Genomic DNA, 21430 nt, shown 5'->3' with positions numbered 1-21430 from the left:
CGGTGGTGCGGAACGGGAAACGTCCGAATCAATTTGGATACAAACACGCGATATGCTCCGTCGTCTCGTTCGGTCGATGTGTGCCTTATCGAAAATCGGTTGCTCGCAATCGATTTGGAAGTCTAAACAAACAAATTGTGGCTGTTTTGGTTTTGATTCTGGTGTCTGTTTTGTTTACTTCAAAACAGGACACTTAAAATCGGCTCTGATAGCTCTAAATTTGAAATGGATTCCCATTTCCCGCAAAATGAACAACTTATTTCAGTGAAACGTTTCATCAAGATCGCCATGCAGAGTGTTTGAAATATGAGTCTGTTCGGAATTTTAGACAAAACGGTATAGGAGTTCAAAAGTAATTAGGCACTTCACGGCGAAATTCTCTCTCTTTCGCTCTTCAACAAAACATAAAAACAATGGTGCCAGTACCTGTCAACGTTGACAGGTACTGGCAACGTTGTTTTCAGATTTCCCGAAGGAGGGAAAAGGGAAAGAGAGCGATTTTCTGATGACGTTACCGTGCAATGGGCAATTGGCATAAAACAGGGCTTCCCAACTAGTAGTCCGCGGAACCCCCCACCCCCCTCCCGTGCGGATTTCCAGGGGGTCCAAAAATCCATTGCAGATAAATGTCTTTTTCTTGATTGCTGAATAAATGTGAGGACTCACTTGCTATCTTGCTCAGCAATAGATCATTTTATGCTTGGTTCAGATTTTTGGAATTGCAGATCAGTTCAAAATTATTTGTTTATTTTATTCAAGACTATTACTGACAGAGATTACAAGCATATTTAACCACACCGGCTTAGCATGTTTTTTTTCTATCATACCATCGTTCCTAAAAAAATAGTTGAAATAATCTCTAACTTTTATATCTCATGCTAGAGATTATTCGCGCAACTCCAGAGTCCTTGAATCATTGATGAGTTGGTTCGTACGTTTGACTCATTGTCATGTTTTCCAGTAATTTTCTCGCAAAGGCAGTTGTTTTTTGTTTGTCTTGTAGAATAACAACAAACCTTTGTGATGTAAATAAGACATTAGGTTTTGACCGGTTATTTGAGGGTTCTATGACGGATTCATTTATGTCAAAATGATCATTAAGTAATATTCGAATGATTTTCAACACTGACTCGAGGTGCCTTACGAAATTCCTGGCATGTCTTTGATTTAATCCTTGTAAGATTTTGTCAGCTTTCTGAAAAGATCCTCTAATTTTCAAAACTCTGTGACTATTGACGGGATTTGAGAAAATTCAAAATTCTCGACTGTTCCCACTCAACCCATTAAAACATCAAAAAACTTCTCGAATCTATTAGCATATAACTTCGTGGATTCTGGTAGAAGCGTTGGAATAAATCTGTCAAACATTATGAAAATCTTGGAGTTATTTCTCAAAGAATACCTTTGACAAATCGTTGACATTTTAACTATCAGATTGTTTTCAGATTTCGGTAAAATCCTTTTCAAAATTTGCTTGGAAAGCTGTTTGGAGGACTTCTGCGAGATTCTCAGCGGACATAGTGGGTCCAGATCATCTCAGCAAAGTTAATGCATTATCTGTGATGAATTACAGAAATGACTTTTAGGTGACCTTCCAAAAATATCTTAGATTTGTAATGAGATCTTTGGAGAGCTTCCACTAAATTATATTTCAACTTTCAACTTTCATTTTCAGGGCTTCGAAAGATGTTTGAAGAACTTCAAACTCGTTGCTTCAAAAAAGTTGGGAACCACTGCACAGTGGTTCAGTGGTAAGGTTAAGATGAATAGAAGCCAAACTCCAAATTTTGAATGGCACAAATCTGGAGAACCGAACAACAGTTTGGCCTGAAAATCGATTGGTCACCTTCAGCTAGAGACCAATCGATCTAGTTTTCAGCTTAAACGGATGCTTGCTTCTCCAGATTTGTGATCTTGAAAATTTGATGTTCGGCTAGGGTACATCTTCACCTGCTTAAAAGGAATCGATAAAGAAGCTTCTCGCCGATTCCTTACAGAAGTGTTCTTAAGCGACTCCCGTTTGGACTGACATTTCTTTTCAACTTCGTACTGCAATCAGAAAAAAAAACTGCTTTCCTGATCGATTCCTTGCCGGAATTTTCCATTTATAAAGATAGGCCAAGAAATTACCATTGGGCAGCAAATCAGGCTTTAAATAGAATCAGGAACGAAATTATCAATCTACTCTCGCCTATATGACATTTGCTGGGTAGAATCTTCCTTGATTATCATCCAACTTGTCAACATAACGCAGAATGGCAAACGCTTGCCACAAGATTGTCAGTTTCCTTTTATCCCGCTGATACTCAACCATCCGTGATACTCAGTAACGAAAATATGAGTTTCATAAGCCATAATGACTTTTTTGCATTTTGCAAGTTGTAATTTTTGTACCAAGTACAGTGAAGACGCGTCAATATGATCGATTCCGTGCATCCGATGTTTATTTCCCGTATCACAGCATATATTTTAAATCACAGGAACCTTATTGATCCTCAGTTTTCTAAGACTGTCACTTTTCTGCTTGTGAAGATCACAAACACTAACAACAAACGGCCATAGTTGTTTGTTTTCTTTGTCTAGTTTTGTGCCATCTTCATTGGTTCAATCACATTAGTCGTGGTTACTTTGATGGTAACATAGATAAATGTTAATGATTTTATTAAAGTGAGCATATTTTTTTTGTCACTGCCTAGAATGACACTTTAGGCGAAAACAGTTTTTTACAAAGTTGTTTGTATTGTTAAGGCCATTTGTTAGGTGTTATTGAAATTGAAAATATGGCTGATCTACATTTCCATAGAAATGATTTAAATAACTATCTTATTTGTAAAAAATATGGTATACAAGCTTCAGCAAAGTTGTAGACCATTCCATTTTAAGTTAGTAACGACTTTTAGAATTTCATTCATTTAATTCATTTTTTTTTCATTTATTTAGTTAACATCTACACAGATAACACTGAATCAACAATTTCACGCCACAATACTCGGTTCGTGGCCGCATCTCTCCATCCTCGGTTCTGCCCCACGCTCGCCAAATCGATACGCACTTGATCCGCCCACCTAGCTCGCAGCTCTCCACGCCTTCTTGTACCAACCGGATCCGAAGCGAATACCATCTTTGTAGGGTTGCTGTCCGGCATTCTTGCAACATGCCCTGCCCATCGTATCCTTCCAGCTTTGGCCACCTTCTGGATACTGGGTTCGCCGTAGAGTTGGGCGAGCTCGTGGTTCATCCTTCGCCGCCACACACCGTTCTTCTGCACACCACCGAAGATCGTCCCGACGTTCGAAGACTCCAAGTGCTTGCAGGTCCTCCTCGAGCATCGTCCACGTTTCATGCCCGTAGAGGACTACCGGCCTTATGAGCGTTTTGTACATGGTACATTTGGTGCGGGCGTGAATCTTTTTTGACCGCAGCTTCTTCTGGAGGTCATAGTAGGCCCGACTTCCACCAATGATGAGCCTCCGTATTTCACGGCAACCGTTATTGTCAGCCGTCAGCAAGGATTCAAGGCAGACGAACTCGTCCACCACCTCGAACGTATCCCCGTCTATCGTGACACTGCTATCTAGGCGAGCCCTGTCACGGTCGGCCCCATCGGCTTGCATGTACTTTGTCTTGGTCACATTCACCACCAGTCCAACTTTTGCTGCCTCGCGTTTCAGGCGTGTGAACAGATCTGCCACCTTTTCAAATGTTCGGCCGACAATGTCCATATCATCCGCAAAGCAGACAAATTGAATAGATCTCGTAAAAATCGTATCCCGGCTGTTAAGCCCGGCTCTCCGCAAAACACCTTCTAGCGCAATATTGAACAACAGGCACTAAAGTCCATCACCTTCTCGTAGTCCCCGGCGGGATCCAAACAAACTGGTGTGTTCGCCTGAACACAGTTTTGCACACCTCCCATCATTGCTCTTATCAGCCTCGTGAGCTTCACGGCTGTTCCGTCCATGATTTTCCATAGCTCTACGCGGTCGATATCCGTATGCCGCCTTAAAATCGATGAAAAGGTGATGCAATGGGACCTGGTATTCACCACATTGGAGGATTTGCCGTACAGTAAAGATCTGGTCCGTTGTCGATCGGACGTCAACGAAGCCGGCTTGATAACTTCCTACGAACTCGCTTACTATAAGGTGACAAACGACGGAAGATGATCTGGGATAATACAGTCACTCCACGCATTTGAATCACCCACAATTTATGAATCAGCTGACTTCAAAAGACAAATTTGTTATCAAACTTGTCACAAAACTTCACAGAATTATTTTTACTGATGATAAGAAACTATGTGTTTTGTGACAAGTTTGATAATAATTTTGTCTTTTGAAGTCAGCTGATTCATAAATTGTGGGTGATTCAACTGCGTGAGGTCACTGTACTTTGTAGGCCGCATTTAGAATGGTGATCGCTCGAAAGTTTTCACAATCTGACTTGTCGCCTTTCTTGTAGATGGGGCATATTACCCCTTCCTTCCAATCCTCCGGATCTGTTTCCCAGATTGTGCCTATCAGCCGGTGCAGACAAATGGCCAGCCTCTCCGGGCCCATCTTTATGAGTTAAGCTCCGATACCATCCTTACCAGCAGCTTTATTTTTCTTGAGCTGGTAAATAGCATTCATAACCTCCCTCAAAGTGGGGGCTGGTTGGTTCCCATCCTCCGCAGTACCGACGAAGGCATTTCCTTCGTTGTCCTGACCTTCATTGCCTGTGCTTTAAGCGCCATTCAGGTGTTCGCCGAAGTGCTGCTTCCACCTTTCGATCACCTCACGCTCATCCGTCAAAATGCTCCCATCCTTATCCCTGCACATCTCGGCTCGCAGCACGAAGCCGTTGCGGGATGCGTTGAGCTTCTGATAGAACTTACGCGTTTCTTGAGACCGGCACAGCTGTTCCATCTCCTCACACTACGTATCCTCCAGGAGTTTCTTCTCCCGAAAGAGGCGGGTCTGCTGTTTCCGTTTTCGTCTATAACGTTCCACGTTCTGTCGGGTCCCTTACGGCAGCATGACCGCCCGCGCTGCATTATTCTCCTCCAAAACCTCCTGGCACTCCTCGTCGAACCAATCGTTTCGTCGACTCCGTTCCACGTACCCGACGTTGCTCTCAGATGCATAGTTGATGGTTGCTTTCACTATTTTCCAGCAGTCCTCAAGAGGGGTTTCATCCAGCTCACCCTCTTTGGGTAATGCAGCCTCGAGGTGCTGCGCGTACGCAGTTGCGACATCTGGTTGCTTAGATCATACCGGGGCGGTCGTCGGTACCGTGCGTTGTTAACGACGGAGAGATTTGGTTGTAGTTTGACCATCACCAGATAGTGGTCAGAGTCGATGTTAGCGCCTCGATAGGTCCGGACGTCTATAATGTCGGAGAAGTGCCGTCCGTCAATAAGAACGTGATCGATTTGTGATTCTGTCTGCTGTGGTGATCTCCAGGTGTATCGGTATGAAAGGCTGTGCTGGAAGTAGATGCTACGAGTGACCATATTCTTGGAGGCAGCGAAATCAATTAGTCGATTGTCCATTCCGTTTCGTCCCGTATACTCGTACGAGGTTGGTCGGATCAATCCGTAGCAGCTGTCAAATCAACTTTTGTTATGATAAATTAAGTCGCATAAGAGTACAGACTAGCTCGCAATAAAATTTACACACTCGCATTGCATGTTGTTTTCTATCATATAAAACATGCACGTATATCGCTTTCACTTTTGTACGCATAAGGCCTCGCACCATCATATACGTGAAACTATGCCCATATAAGCATCGCATAACGCAAAAGGTGATTTTATTATACCTACATTCTGGTTGTCTGTGTCAAAAAGTTAGCACTTGGAAAACTTGTGTGTATAACGTGAATAGATCATATATGTAAGTCAAACTTCAGAAAGTATCCAAACGTTATCTTTACCAACAAATTTCTCTTGATATTCAAGATTCAAAAGGACATTGTAAAGAATCCTTTAGAGACAATGCAAGGGGTCAAAATTTCGATAATTATCGAAGCTGGATGTAACTCTGATTTTGTTTCGACAAAGATAAGTATCTCGACAAAACATTAACAATCTGAAAATTTTAAAACATTTTACCGGGGAAAATAGCATTCAAGGGCTATTTTTCATACTTAATTAGAGAACAGGCAATTTTTCAGCTAAAACAATTCCATACAAAATGTTTGAAACATTTTCGCCGACAAAATATTTTTTAACTTTCCAATTACAAAATCTTAGCCCAAATGCTAAACGCTTTTGCAAACATATCCGAGATACATGAAAGTTCGATAATAATCGAGATTTTGACACCGTGTACCTCTAAATCTAAGTCGATAGTTTCTCTAATATCGAGTGAAGGAGAGTTGACAGTGCTTGTTTTAAAATTAAACAATGATAAATTTCTAGGGTGTGTAAAGAAATATTCAGAATGTCTTATGAAAACTTCATCAAAGTTACCTTATTTTACGATGTTCATAAGGGGACATCCTTTTTGCATACGGTGGTTTGGTATAATTTACGATTCATGTAAAGTAGCTTCGTACAAGAACAAGTAACATTCGGAAGATGGCTTATGATTTCTCTGATACGAAACGTATTTATGTTTAATGCTCAATTCCCACTTCAAATAGCCCTTAAAATGGAAGCTTCGTCCCTTCTCCTGTCATCTGGCGTTCAGAGGGATTAAATCTATTGATCTACATTATACCATGTAAATTGTAGGATAAAACATGCCGAAACATAGTTTTTGTATGTAAGCATATGAATCGCGAAACAAATTTAAAAAGTTGAAGACTCCCTAATAGATTTTTCCGTCTTACCAAATCAAAGTTGAAAGTTCATGTTTCTATCTGGAGAATTTTTCGAAACTCAGATATCTCAGAAAATCTAGTTTAGTTCATTCAATACCAAAAAATGTCGTCGATTTTTGTTTAGTCGGACGAATAAAAATTAGAATATCTTCTCTCCGGATGCCGTAAAATTCTACAGATTGTTGATTTCGAACGTTATATGATGGAATCTTTCAAAATATTACATTAGCTTAGTTTTATTTAAGCTTTTCAGATGTTTGTGTAATAGTTTTATATTTTATTGGATCGAAACTATTCAGTCGTGCGGTTTTAAGGATAATATCCATGTCAATATCTAAATGCGTAAAATAGGATCATCAGAATTAGGCACTACAAAATGTATGCGTTTTTTAGAACTAGCACTAAGTGGCAATTTCAGTTATTAATTCGACGGCAGTCAACTAACCTGAGGATCCAGTTGAGATTAGGTAGAAATCATGCTTGTTTCCATTGGTTAATCCTACGCAAAAGAAACAGAAACAGTCAGTAGGATTATTTGATGGAAGTTTTGATTGTTTTTAAATGGACGAAAGTTGTGAATTTCAAGTAACAAAATTTGTAAAACGTATATCGAATTATTTTCAGTAAGTACTCAAGATTTTCAATTTCAATTTTTATTAATTTCTATGTCTCAATGAGAATTTGAATTGAAATCTCAGATCCAATCAACTCATTTGACCTAGCGATGAGGCCGCTGTACTTGTGAGTGTGCGTCACATTTCCCCCGATCCCAAATCAAACTTTTCCCCCAAACAAAGGCGAAACAAAAGAAACAAAGAGTATCGAAATTTCACACTCACCGTTGAGATGTCCGTTCTCGTAGACGAACTCGCCATTGTCCAGCCGGTGCTTTTTGATCTGGGAGGCGGCAGCGGCGGCGGCCGCCGCATGATGGGACATGTGCGACGCCGGCATCGAAAGTCCCACGGGGCCTCGTTTCGGTGGTCTGCCAGGCCTAGAGCTGTGCGATAGCAGAGAGTTACTGGTGTTAAGACAGGGTAATCGGTTAGTACAAGCTAGGCGCGAAAGTATGGTTTTTTTTGTTGTGGGGTTGGTATGGGGAATGAGGGTGATTCAAAATTCAAAAAGGTTTGAAAATCTAATCTACCATTTTCTTCTTACCATCCTTACAATAAAGGTGTGAAATTTTCAAATTTTTTCGGTAGTGGTTTAAAATTAGCCTAAAGACGATGTAGGTTTATATTGAAATTACGGTGGAGAAATTTTGAAATATGTTTCAAAACCGATAGCACTGTAATTAAGAGCAGATGTCTTATAGTGAAGGCTTCAAACCTTGATAAAGAAAGTTGCTGAGGACAGCAATTCAGTCGAATGGATGCGAGAAGAGATATTCATGAATTTGTTTGTTATTTTTCAACTCCTTATGAAATTAAAGGCTAGCAAACTTCTGCAAAAAAACCAGAAACAAATAAAAGTTGCAATAATGTGTTTTTACTATAAGATGATAATAATGCACCAACATTACAATACAAACCTGTTTAAAACATTTTTCAAAGTTTCTCAGTTGCAATTTCCATATAAACCTACAAGGTCTTTGAGGCACCTTTAAATTATTACCGAAATGGCTGAAAAGTTCACATCACACTATTGTTATCGTAAGGATAGAAAACAAGATATGAGAGATATGTTTTTAAACCTTTTTAGAATTTTGAACCGCCCTAATAGATTATTAGAAACAAGCAGCGGTATGAAGAAGGAGTCTCTCCATCCCGCACTGTCCACGATCTACGAAAAAATTAAGAAGCGTAATGATTTCCAACTCATTGATTTTGGCGTTTTCATTGTGATCGCTGTTGGGGGCGTGAGATAATTGCTATACCCGTCACGAATCGATTGCCGCAATACGGCACCACCGAAGATGTCAGCTCAATCAGCATCGAGCGGGGTGTGAAATAGGAGTGGCCAGCGAGAGGGAATATTTGACGAGTTCCGTGACCCGTTGTTTGGACAGTTTTAAAAGGCCTTTCTCCCGGGGCGTTTGATCTCCGGGTGAGAGTCTCAGAACTGAAAAGATGTTTTGTCGATTTTATATGTGTGCCAAAAATAGGCTCGGAACTACATTTCTGTAACTCTGAGAGCCCATAGATACAATGTACGTATAAACAAACCAGTCCTTTCTCATGTAAAATGTTTTATATTTTCGCATCCATTTAGATTAAACTTCACTTTAAACTGAAGATTTGACGAAAATCTTATCAAATCGTATATCATGCTTCATTATGCTCAAAGTGGTCCATTCGAAAAGTGGTTTTCCTGGCGTTGTTACATCCCAATTGGGATAAAGTCTTTTATCTTATCGGCACTTTCTTAGTTACTAACTAACAGCTTCTGCATGAGTATATTATGTGGCAGGTACAAAAATACTCTATGCCTTGGAAAGTTGAGAAAATTTGCATTACGAAAATATCCCCGATCGATGGGATACAAACCCACGACCCTCAGTTTGGCTTTGCTGAATAGCTGCGCTATGAGCATCTAAGCCCTCTACAGCTGGTTTCTACAATTAGTTAACCTTCGGACCGTCGCGCCGTTGTACTTACAACAGTTAACAGTTGTGATTTATATGCTATTATTTTGTAACAGAGGTATCTATCGACACAAAACCAAAATGTATTCCTCAAGAATCTTCTCAAGAACAATACTCGACAGTTTCTGTTTACAGTATATCTCAAAATCCAAATAATTTCGAAACTTGGGGTCTTCAGTAAAGATGTTCTGGAGCGCTATCTGATGGTACCTCATTTAATTCGGAATTTGCCCGTTAGGTGGGTACGAAACTTTTACTTTTATATAGCAAATATCTCAGGAATTTGTGCATTTAGAAAGATAGCATCTTCAGCAAAGTTGTTCAGTAACTCAAAAGCCATCATTGTTCGAGCTACTTGATTTATGGTTTTGCCACCACACGGTGCTAGTGGGCATGGAACTTTTGTTTTGCAGACATCTCAGGAGCTTAACCACTTAGAAGGATGAAAATTGGTTGGTAAGTAAAGTTGGTCAGTAAGTTAAGGACTACCATTTTGTGGAGCTAGTTGATTCAAAATTTTACCAACAGGCGGCGCTAATGAGCTTTAAACTTTTGTTTTGCATATATCCCAGATTGGCGTCTTTCGCAAAATTTTTATAAGGCAATCATTAACGAACTAGTTGATTCTATAGTTTGCCAACAGGTGACATCAGTGAGCATGAAACATTTCCTTTGCAAATATCGAAACTTATATAATGTAAGCTCAAGGGCTACTATCATATTAGTCTCAATTTAATACTGAAGATGTTCGAAAATTCAACAAATCTGACAGCTAAAGCTTGACATCTGAAAATATGTACACAAGATTTCTTTCTTTTTTCAGCTGTAAGGCGTAGCCTAATGGTAAGCATCTCTGTTTTCAAATCCTGAGATTGAGCAGGGTGTCTACGCGTTCAAAGAAAACAAATTTCCTGATATTTCTAGATTTTTTTCAGGTTTGACAAAATAATTCCAGAATCCAGAAAAAATTTTTTTTTTAAACGGTCATCGAAAAGATAATTTTAGGTGACTATTTTTTTTTTTGTATTCACAGTTTTTGAAAAATTAAAAAAAAAATGAATTACAAATTTCAAAGTGTTTTTAATTGAGCTTTTTAATATTTTTCATGAAAACAATGGTTTTGAAAATATTTTTAACTACAATTTATACAAATTAGCAAAAATATGTTTCTAAAAGGTTTTGGAAAGGATATCAACAAAATTTTCAGATGATATGGATTTTGAAACATGTCCCTTTAATAGGGTAGGTGTACCAGTTATGGACATAACGGTTCCCTATTTCGCCATACGTGGTAATTTGGTTATCTTCAGATTTTTAATCGTTCTGTGTGTTTAAGTAGTTTGACATCAAATACATCTTGATGTTAAAACATTTAAAAATATTCAAAATGTGAAAGTTTTCGAGAAAACACAAATGGCCAAATAGGGAACCATTATAGCCATAAGTGGTACACTTTCACTATACAAATGTTTTTCTTCGTGTTTAATAAAGCAAACAAAGAACTTTCAGTATTTCGGATTCTTGAATTCCGGATTCAGTAGTAATCTCAGTTATAACATGCCTAAACTTTTTGTTTTCCACGACTTTGAACGACTTTCTCTTTATGATGGTAGTCGGAGAATTGTAAAAACGTATGGAAAATAATGAAAAACGTAAATTACTTGCGATGAGGAAACTGGATCAAAAAAAGTAGTGATTCGAAATCAAGTGTAAAGTGAATGCTTAACTTTTTGTGTTTAGTGCATCTTCCGTGGTGCTTGAATAATAATAGTGAAATAATCTTACATCATTGAAGTAGTCAAGATTACCACCCAAGTGTGCAGGTTTCGAAAATTATCGATAGAGTAAAAGTAAAACTTTATGGCTACTATATATAAGAATTATAGGTACTATATAGTATTATAGGTATAATACCTATTATACTTAAAAAGTATCATAGGTTCAATTTTTTTTTTCGTTTCATATTTTTCCGGAAAGCGGCGTATGATAAAGTTCTAGATTTAGTTAAAATCTACAATTTTTCTATATATTAGATTCATCTTGTGATATCTTAACAAGATGTTGTTCGGGAGCAGGCCGTTAGTCCGAATGCCATTTGGTCGAATGCCGTTAGGAGGGCCGTTAGGCCGAAATTACATTTGACCATCACATTTATAAGTGGTTTTACTTCTTTTAAACAAAGGCTGTTCTGTTTAGTTTTATTTCACAGCGGTTTTTGTGGGCTTCTAAATATTGCAAACTATCCTGACCCAAAAACTAAAACACCATTTGACCTAAAAATTCTTTCGGCAGCATCTAGATAATATAAACTACCCTGATCTTACCACTAACTGCCCCATTCGGTCTAAAAATAATGCGCCTTACGATTTATAGGAACTATTGGCCATTTTCGGCTTAATGATCGTTTCTGCCAAACGACCCTTTCAGCCTATAGGCATTCCGCCTAATAGCCTTCGGCCTAACGGCATTCGGCCTTACAAGATATAACCATGTTGTTCAATATTTCTTCATATCATTTTTTGCTTTTATTTTTGATCTTTTATCTCTTGTCTTCAACAAACCAATAGCTAATTATGATCGTCAGTTATACAGGAATAACTAAAGAATTTCTCTAGATATCCCTCGAACAGTTTTTGAAAGCATTTTTACGAGAAAGTTGTCAGAAATTGCTCTGTGATTGAAAATAATTTATTAAGGGATTCCAACAAAGACTACTTCAGATTCTTTTTCCAGGAAAATTTTAAACTGCATCTACCTATTTGTTTGTATTAGTTCAAAATATTTTCTAAATATAACTTTTTTGATATTTTTTACAATACTTTATCAAAAATATTTCATCAAAAATGTCTTCGTTCCATTAAGATTTCCTGTGAAATTTCCCTGAAGATTCCTAATGAAAAGCATTCAAGGGTTTAAAAAAAAGTTCTTTCACAGATATCTTTGAGTAAACCTTTGTAAATTCTTTTAAACTTTCCTCTAGAAATCCTTTTGGGTGATCCTTCTGAAATTATTTTCGAATTAGCACCAAAATCTACTGACGGAATATAATCAATACTCTCAATTCACCGAAACTCATATAGAGATGCATATAAAAACGGTAGCAATGATTTCTTAAAAAATATTGATAAGCTTAATTTAAGGATTTCTTTAGGAAACTCTTCCACAGATTTTGAAAAACATACAGAAATCTTTCCAGTTACCCTGTACCTTAACAGGAGCCCCTAACTATAGATTCTGTTAGCAGTCATGCTGTAAAACTGTGGTTGAATATACAGTGGGTTGACCGATTTTAATTCTTTAAGAAGTACCGGACGGGAAAACTTATCTTGTTGTGAGGTGCATCCACGGAGATGAACTGTGACCACCGGATACCGGTGATTATCCGGATTTTCGGAAGCATGTCTAATGCAATAAAATTATGACGTGTTTTTAGCAGTTAAAATTCAAAATTTTACTGCACACGGAGATAGAAAATAAAATTCTGAAGCGATTGGCGCACCAAGTACTAATTTCGGTTCAGATACAACTAAGATATGTCCATTCCCACAGAATCGGTGTCGGTAGTGGATCCGAATTGGGATCAAATTATTTATCCAATCAAAACATGACGTGGAATATTTCTTTCTTCGTAGTTCATCATAAATGATCCTTTTAAAAATTTAAAATGAGTCTTGGACAGATTAGGTGCCAAGTGTCCCGGGAAACCTTTCATAGGGGATATTTCAGTTTTGACACCAAAATATATCATGCAATGGTTCGTTTTTCATGTCTTGTCATGAATAGGGCAAACGTAAACTCAAATCGGATGTTTGACAACAGTGGCCTCTTTTGGGCCACCGGATGTGCCCGAGGGAAACTGTGATTGGCGACAATTGGAAACTTCAATACATGTCATGCGACGGCTCAATCTTCACTTCAAAATGTTATGTAGGCCTTTAGAATATCTTCAAATTGCTAACTAACACAGTTCGTCACAGACGTTCTATTGGCATTATTTCAAGGTTCTATTTGTAGTAACGGTGGTCTACCTATGCGTAGAACAAATATGAACTATGCTAGAACATGTAGGTCATGAAGGTTAAACTACTTGAACTTGCTCAGATTGTCCAAAAAGTATCCCAATAGCATTCTAGTTATGTTCGAGGGTCTGTGAATAGCATGCAACCTATTTCGCAAACTGACCCCACAATATTTTTTATTGAATATTCTGAATAGAAGGTACAAACTTTCAACTATATTCGAGGCCTAAGGATAGCTCTGAGCCCATAACATGATCTGAATAGTGATGTATTGCGCCTATGTGATCAATTGTAACCATTCATGATAAGTTAATTTCTAAAAATTACAAACAAAAAAGTCTTGGCTGCTGGAAAAAGGGAATAAAGCATAGCGTGAAGATAAAAAAGGTCGTCTTTAGTATTAACTGGATAATGAAAAGTAGACCTACGGCTTTTAGTTTAAAATGCTACTAGCTGAGATACTTTTCAGAATTCTTTGCTCTGCAGTTAAGTTGGATAAGTGAATGCTACCTTAAATGATGTTTCCTGATTAAATTGCTTTCATCACACTAAACCGAATCGTACATAGTTTTGATGAAACCGAATTTAGTCTTCTTCTTCTTCTTCTTGGCATTTTGTCCTCACTGGAACAGAGCTTGCTTCTCAGCTTAGTGTTCAATGAGTACTTCCGCAGTAGATCTGTTCATATTTAAAAAAAATTGTGGAAATCTACCAGTCAAGCAGTATTCGGAATTATCATGCTAAGAGCAATGTCTGGGCAAAGTTTCAGCTCATTTGATAAAGATTTCAGTATGCTTCAAGTTGAAAATGTGTTTTTGAGGTTATTTCAAGGTTTGAAAAATCATAACTAGCATGTGAAAAATCAAAACCACTTGCTATTACCACTATTTGAAAGCTAATTCTATTCTGTTAAAGTTTGTCGAACACGCTAACAAGATTAAATTGAGTTTTAACATTGTTTGATCCAAATTTGTACTCCGCAGTACCCAGAAATTACAGTTTTCTCAATATACATGGTATATAAAACATGCATTGGTATTATTTTTTCAGGGCCTAGTCAACGGGAATCAAACATAATACATTTATGAATTCATTGACCATCAACAGATTACATGTTGCTAAAGGCAATAAATTACAATAAATGCCCAAAGATCGAGCACCGCATCGCAACCTGATGATAGTTAAATCATGCATGACACATGTACCGGAAACGAATGAATTGAACAAGTTAGCATTGCTTTTTCTTTCCAAGTGATGATTGTTTTGATCGCATTTCACTGATCATTTAGAAGGATTTGAAAACAATCATCATCATCGACTGAGAAAAGGCAATGCTAACGTGTTCATTTTTTGTATTCATTGAAGCTCACGGTGGTGCTCTTGGCTCACCCACAGTGGATTTACAAATGTGCTTCATAATTACCTATTTTTTACAATTTATTTTCGTAAGATAAATGGTTACTTTGAACGGGATTGACTTTTAGATATGCATTGTCATCATGTCTGGAAATTAAAAATCCGAAATATTCATGCAGGCATGCTGTTCAGTGAAAACAATTCCCAAAAAAAGAGATTTTCAAGAACCTCGAGATACAAACCTCAACCAAACTATGTTAATACTTGCTCCAATCATAAAATTGTGTTCGGCAAAAGTTCGTAGAATTGGATAAACTACTATGTAGAAGTATTTCTGATAAATTTTGATGTTTCGTTCGGTAATTATGATTTTTTAAAGCTTGAAAATAGCCCAAAAACACATAATTGATTTGAAGCACAACTAAATTTACTCTAAATTGAGTGAAATTTTGGCCAGAAATTCATTTTGCAATGAAAAATCAAAGTATTGGTTGACTGGGGAATTTCCAGACATTTTTGAAAATATGAATAGGTCTATTCCGCAGTTATTAACTGAAAGCTGTCTTTGCCAAAGTGCCATTTTCGCATTCGTATATACTGTGGCAGGTACGATAATACTCTATGCCTTGGGTAGTAAAGAAAATTTCCATTAGAAAAAGATCTTCAACCATTCGACAATCGAACCCAGACATTTTCAGAGTGGCTTTGCTTTGTAGCCGCCGACACTAACCACTCGGTTAAGGAAGGCCCCATACTGACTTTAGTGCTGTACCATTTAATTCTACTACAGTTTGTATCCTTCGACAGATACGCGTATTTCTACCTCAACTGTAAGGTCTAGAACACGACACTGAAGACGGTCATACAGTTGAGGTCGAAATACGCGTATCTGTCAAAAGATACAAACTCTAGTGGCATTAAATGGTATAATACTAAATTCGTTTTTTTTCATTTATTTATAGGTATTCCACTATGCAGTTCAAAGATTAATTACAGTTTTCAGATTGTTTTTAACCCATAAGTAATTGAATCTATTAAGTTTTATTCAAACCATAACAAAAAATGAAAATTGATTATCGAGCGGGAGGCTAGAATAAAACCAGGAGGTTTTGGGAATGTAATGTAGGTTCGGTGCGAATTGCAAATTTTAAATCAAAATCCTTAACATAAATTTACCGATCTTTTTCATATCCCATTCGTAACCATTAAAGACAATGGAAATTTTTTTTAAGCAATTTACTCTTCCCAATCCCTCGCAACCGAAATTGAACCATTCACCCATCCAGTCATCACCCGTTGAAATATGATCCATTGAAAGTCCCCTCGCGGTCATTTGCACAGCCACCAGCCGCCACCGCAGCTCCAATTTGCACCGTCACGAGCGTGAAGAAAACAACATTCTTATTTATGTATCCATTTCTAATTTTTAATTTCCAAAGTTCTTTTCTTTTAAGGCCTTTTAAACGTGCCGATTCCCCCACCGTCTTCGCTTCCCCTCCTTCGCCACGGGTTTTAATTCTATTAATCCTCCACCGCAACCGGTCCGAAGACGACGACGAAACACGAAATAGCGCCGGTTCTTTTTTTCTTCGTTCCACCTCGTCTTGAACTGGTTTTTGGCTCGCGCCGTGCGTCTCATAATACTATCAGGAGGGTGATAAAGCGTGTAAGAAAGTAAGCTGCCCAAAAACCACCGTCTCCTGCCGCCATCCCACCATCGGCACTTTTGTTTCTGCAAACCCAACATCAAATGCAGCAGGAGATGAAAATCTGTGGGTGGCTTTTCCCTGACGGTGGCCGACGTGGTTTACTGTTTTTTCAGCGTTCACTTTTTCACGTTTTTCTTAATCCACGACGCCGCATAGAGGAGAAACTAGGACAAATTGGTGATCATAATTCCAAATAGCGAAAATCAAGTTTTAGTTCCCACTGTATTTTTTTACATAGCGTTCTTTTATTCAATATTAGGACGTAAGAAAATTATTGAGGACAGAAAAAAAATTTGGCCACCATTGACCAAAAAACACTCCCGTGTGCACCGGTAAGAAGGTGCTTTTCATTCCAAGGGTGGACGGCTGGAAGCCAGAAGTGAAGGAAGAGATCATTCCGGCAGTCTTGGCCGGGGTGTCTCTCACCTCACAACGTACGGAGCTCTAATAAGGATTATGAATAGCAGGAAAATGGGCTTTAATGGAATATTTATGTTTCGAAATTAATTTGTAGAAAATATAATTAATATTTTATTACACACCGAAATAAATCAAGCTCGACGTGTATATTCTTGTAATTCACGGATGGCACGGCGGAGGTTTAGCGCAGCCCGGGTTTTCGCCTCTTTCGGTGGAGGTTTCCAGTAATGCAAGTTCCCGTCAGTTCGCAGTCAGCAAAGGGAAAAGTTTCTTTTATTTATTCGATGAAGGCTCTCTCCGCTGACGCGGTTACGTCCCGAGCCCAGTAAAGAACAACCCGCGATCGGACTGACTGCTTGACTGCCGAGCTGCAAAATGCGCGCAATCGTATCATAAAAATAAAGATAATAAAATGCATAAATCAAATTTCAACCTGCAATTACAAGTACTTGGTGTTTTACTTCTTATCCGCGCGGGTCTCGATATGCGCTGCGGCTGCTGGGTGCCGTGTGAGTGCGAGCTCTTTTCCGCAGAAATCATAAATCCTTCGGTAGTATAGTATTTTAGAAAATTCCCACTCTCGAGCAGTTGTGCCCGTTTGACATGTGAGGAAGTATGAGTCGGAGTTGTATTTTGAACCAAAAACAACAACAACGGTAAGGAACGGTAAATTGGCCTGCGGTTCAACGGAACATGGTGGTAGGTCAACAATTATTCGGATAGGACCATCTTCGATTCGGATCTTGGAAACCAGCAGAAATGTTTGTACTGTCGCGTAAGAGTTGATCCAAAACATTACTTCGAAATGGGAATTGCTGACTTAGGACTCATTGAAAAAATGTCCCTCAATAGGGTCCTAGAGCCTGATTTCAATGTATTGTACCAAATGCTTGAGCTTATGTCGGAAATACACGTTAACTCATATTTTTATATTTTGTATTGTTTTACATAAGTCAAAAAAAAACGAATTCTTCTCTACACTCCTAGACTTTGACTCAGATTTTGGGTGAATAATGTTTTCCATGCACCTTTCAAAATGTTAGATAGGAACAAAGCGTTCTTGTGAGAGCATCGTTACGAAGTTGCGTCTTACGGCTGCTCACTCCCACTTCTCCAATATTCATTGTCGTTTTTGTTTGTAAAGAATAAACATTATGCTAAAAAAAATACTGATAATTAGATATTTCGGCTTTCAGTCACGAATTAAGCGGCAAGGATTTAAAATACTCAACGCTTAATTCGGGACTGACAGTCGAAATCTCCAATTATCATCATCAAAGTCCAGTCAATTACCGTTACTTTATCCGTTACGTGCTGGTTGGTCTATCAAGTGGGTGAAAATTATGGAGCCTGAGCTCATGAGAATATAACCTTCAAGAAAGAAGCCATCAAAGTAACATACAATATCATATGGTCGGCGTTAAGTCAGAGTGGACCAAGTGACATTTTTCATATTTCGAGAAAAATAGGTTTAAAGTCTAACGCTCTGTAATTTTTGAACTCGTTTATAATTTGGTTCAATATTTCTACACATCTTTGTGTTACTTTCAAATAATATAATGTGATGTGGTAATCATGAAAAATCATAATCAAAAAATCTGATTGAACGATTTTCAGATGGACTATGTGTACTTGGTCCAATCTGACTGAACTAAAGACCACCGTTCAGTGAGTTGGTTCACTCTGATTGACCAATAGCAGTAAATGCAAAGTTGCAATAAACAAACCCAACTGAGCAATTTACACTTCAGGCCAGTGATGCATTTTGAACGGAACGCGAGTCAAAAATAAACAGAGCAAGTTCAATTTTTGCACGAGAACGCAGTAAACTTTGAACTCTCGAGCCAGAGCATGCCGCTGCTCTTGAACGGCCCGTTCAGATCGCAAGTCATTACAATTGTAATAGGGCGATATTCAAAACTGAAAAGGCAATAGACGACTCTTTTTCAGTGGTAGTAAAAACGAAATCCTGAAGCAAAGAAAGCACAATGGAATATTTCTAATCACTACTTTTTCGATCCAGTTTCCTAATTGCAAGTAAGTTACGTTTTTCATTTTTTTTTTTTTTTTTTTTTTTTTTTTTTTTTTTTTTTTTTTTTTTTTTTTTTTTTTTTTTTTTTTTTAATTTTTTTTTTTTTTAATTTTTTTTTTTTTTTTTTTTAATTTTTTTATTAGTATCATTCCAAACATTACATTCATTTCTTATATCTAGGTGTTCTGTGTTATTTGACAACACTATCATCCTAATTTGGTAAAACAAATTTAAGATTTAATTAACATTTTGTTAACAACATATTACATTTCATTTGCCGTAGCAGTTCAGTTTTTTTACAGGTGAGTTGATTTCACCTGCTTATAAGAGAAAAAAAAAACGTTTTTAATATACTTAACCTAATTACGTTTTTCATTATTTTCCATACGTTTTGACAGTTCACCGACTACCATTCTTCCATGCGCTTGTGTTTGAAACTTGAGAAATTTGAGAATCCAGCGTAGCGCGATCAGTGAAAGGAATACACACATCAGTGTCGCCGCTAGGCGGCCAGCACAGATAAACTGAATGTTCGAAGGGTTGTTGTCTGTATTTTTTGCCACTGGCGCCAACTGTTAGCGATTAAGATCAAAATACACAGTCGTTACCCTATTGAAGCATGAATTTAATGTTTTACCGAGGAAACATTTCTTGAATTGATAATACATTCAATTTTATCATACATCAATGTGTTTTTTCTTACTTTGAGCACCTTAAAATCAACATTAGCATGGTGAGATGGCGTGAAATGTTTCAAAACAATCTGCGTTCACTTTTCTGCTCTCGAGGGTTCAAATTTTTGAACTGAACAATGAGCAAGCCTACTTGATCCCCCGTTCAATAAACTGAACTGGAACACGAACTGAACGCGTTCAAATGCATCACTGCTTCAGGCTCAAACGAAAATATTATATCAAGTATTGTGTCTGAAAACTGTCTGAAGTTAAATTAATTAACCCATTACGCGAGAAAGATCGATAAGTTTTGGGTGAAATTATGAAAAATATCCACGTGCTCGGCTAGGATTCAAACCAAGGACTCTTGTATGCTAGACGAGCGCTTTATAAACTAAGCTACCGAGCCGCTTGGTGACCCAAAAACTTAGTTGGTTACAAGTTTCGAATTCAAATCCCAACAGATCACGCAGAACATTATCATAACCAATATCCATCCATCTCATGTATACTACACACGCGCGCAGAGCGAGTGCGATTTATTTTGTGTTGAAACTGTTTGCCTTTCATACCCACATCGCTTCCACAACATCTGTATTGGGGAAGTGTAGAGATGGAGGGGCCTTCCTTAGCCGAGTGGTTAGAGTCCGCGTCTATAAAGCAAAGTCATGCTGAAGGTGTCTGGGCTCGATTCCCGGTCGGTCCAGGATCTTTTCGTAATGGAAATTTCCTTGACTTCCCTGGGCATAGAGTATCATCGTACCTGCCACATGATGTACGAATGCAAAAATAGCAACTTTGGCAAATAAAGCTCTCAGTTAATAACTGTGGAAGTGCTCATGAGAACACTAAGCTGAGAAACAGACTCTGTCCCAATGAGGACATCAATACCAAGTAGAAGAAGAGAAGAAGAAGAGATGGAGGAAGGCCATCAACGTGTCGTTCGCATTCAAGTGACGACATGATTACTACAGGGAGGCAGTCTTTCTAATATATGTTAACACATATATTGAGCTTTGCGGTAATCTGATCCGCATGGTTATTAAATTAATTAAATCATTACGCGAGGTAATGATGGATAAATTATGAGTGAAATAATGAAAAAATCCACGTGGTCGGCTGGTATTCTGCGATTTTATTGTCTGAGGTTTCCAAAAAGCCCCTTCGACCTACAATGTTGACCAGAATCTCTTGAAGGTTCAAGAACATAATAATCTGTTTTAGCACATGGTTTGAGCGCCTCATGGAGTATGAACCTTGTTCATGCAAATTCTTAAAAATCACTAATTACGCTTGTTTATCTTAAAGGATAGATGTGAAAAGCTGTACTGATAGAAGTATCAAAAGAATAAATATAAAATATATTGACAAACCTCCGCATGATCAGTTTTTACTTATGGTCTTCATTCCAAGCATTACTTGGATGAACGATGACTGTTGTAAAACTCAAAACTTGAAATAATGTATGTTCCTAAACCTATATGGGTATCAACAACTGTCAAAAGCCCATAATAGTTGATTACGCTAGCTAGGGGTCTAGCGATCGATAGATCTCGATAGTCTATCGAGTGAAAGGCGCGTCCGATATCTGTCGGCCTCCACGCTAAGGGAAGTGAGTTCAATCTGTTTCAGTTACATGTTACTATTTGTAATGGGTATGGTAACTGACGCTTGCAGTCGATAACTCGAAGAACTACGATTTCATTCCCTTTCATTCTTTATTATTTAGGTATGGCAATGAGCGGTTGAATGAACGTGCAATGAGAGTTTTTAATAACATGTGGAAGAAGAAGCCATGACTATGTATTCGCAAAGAGAAAACCCAT

General features: G+C 38.0%; 1 protein-coding gene across 11 annotated transcripts in view; it reads right to left on the bottom strand.

Annotated features, from left to right (window-relative positions):
• The window catches only part of LOC5575667 (dachshund homolog 2), a 149895-nt gene that overhangs the window by 42813 nt on the left and 85652 nt on the right, over positions 1–21430 (bottom strand). For 2 of the 11 annotated variants that reach the window (XM_021848256.1, XM_021848259.1), the window contains 2 exons: positions 7647–7828; positions 7253–7306 (listed from right to left, as the gene is read on the bottom strand). In XM_021848256.1, coding sequence (XP_021703948.1) covers positions 7253–7306; positions 7647–7828 — 236 coding nt within the window. The remainder of the gene's footprint in view (positions 1–7252; positions 7307–7646; positions 7829–21430) is intronic. The other 9 variants (XM_021848258.1, XM_021848261.1, XM_021848262.1 and 6 more) reach the window with 6 other exon arrangements.

Source organism: Aedes aegypti, chromosome 2 (assembly GCF_002204515.2).
Source record: "Aedes aegypti strain LVP_AGWG chromosome 2, AaegL5.0 Primary Assembly, whole genome shotgun sequence".
Lineage (NCBI taxonomy): Eukaryota > Metazoa > Arthropoda > Insecta > Diptera > Culicidae > Aedes > Aedes aegypti.
This window is presented reverse-complemented; position numbering and strand designations above follow the sequence as displayed.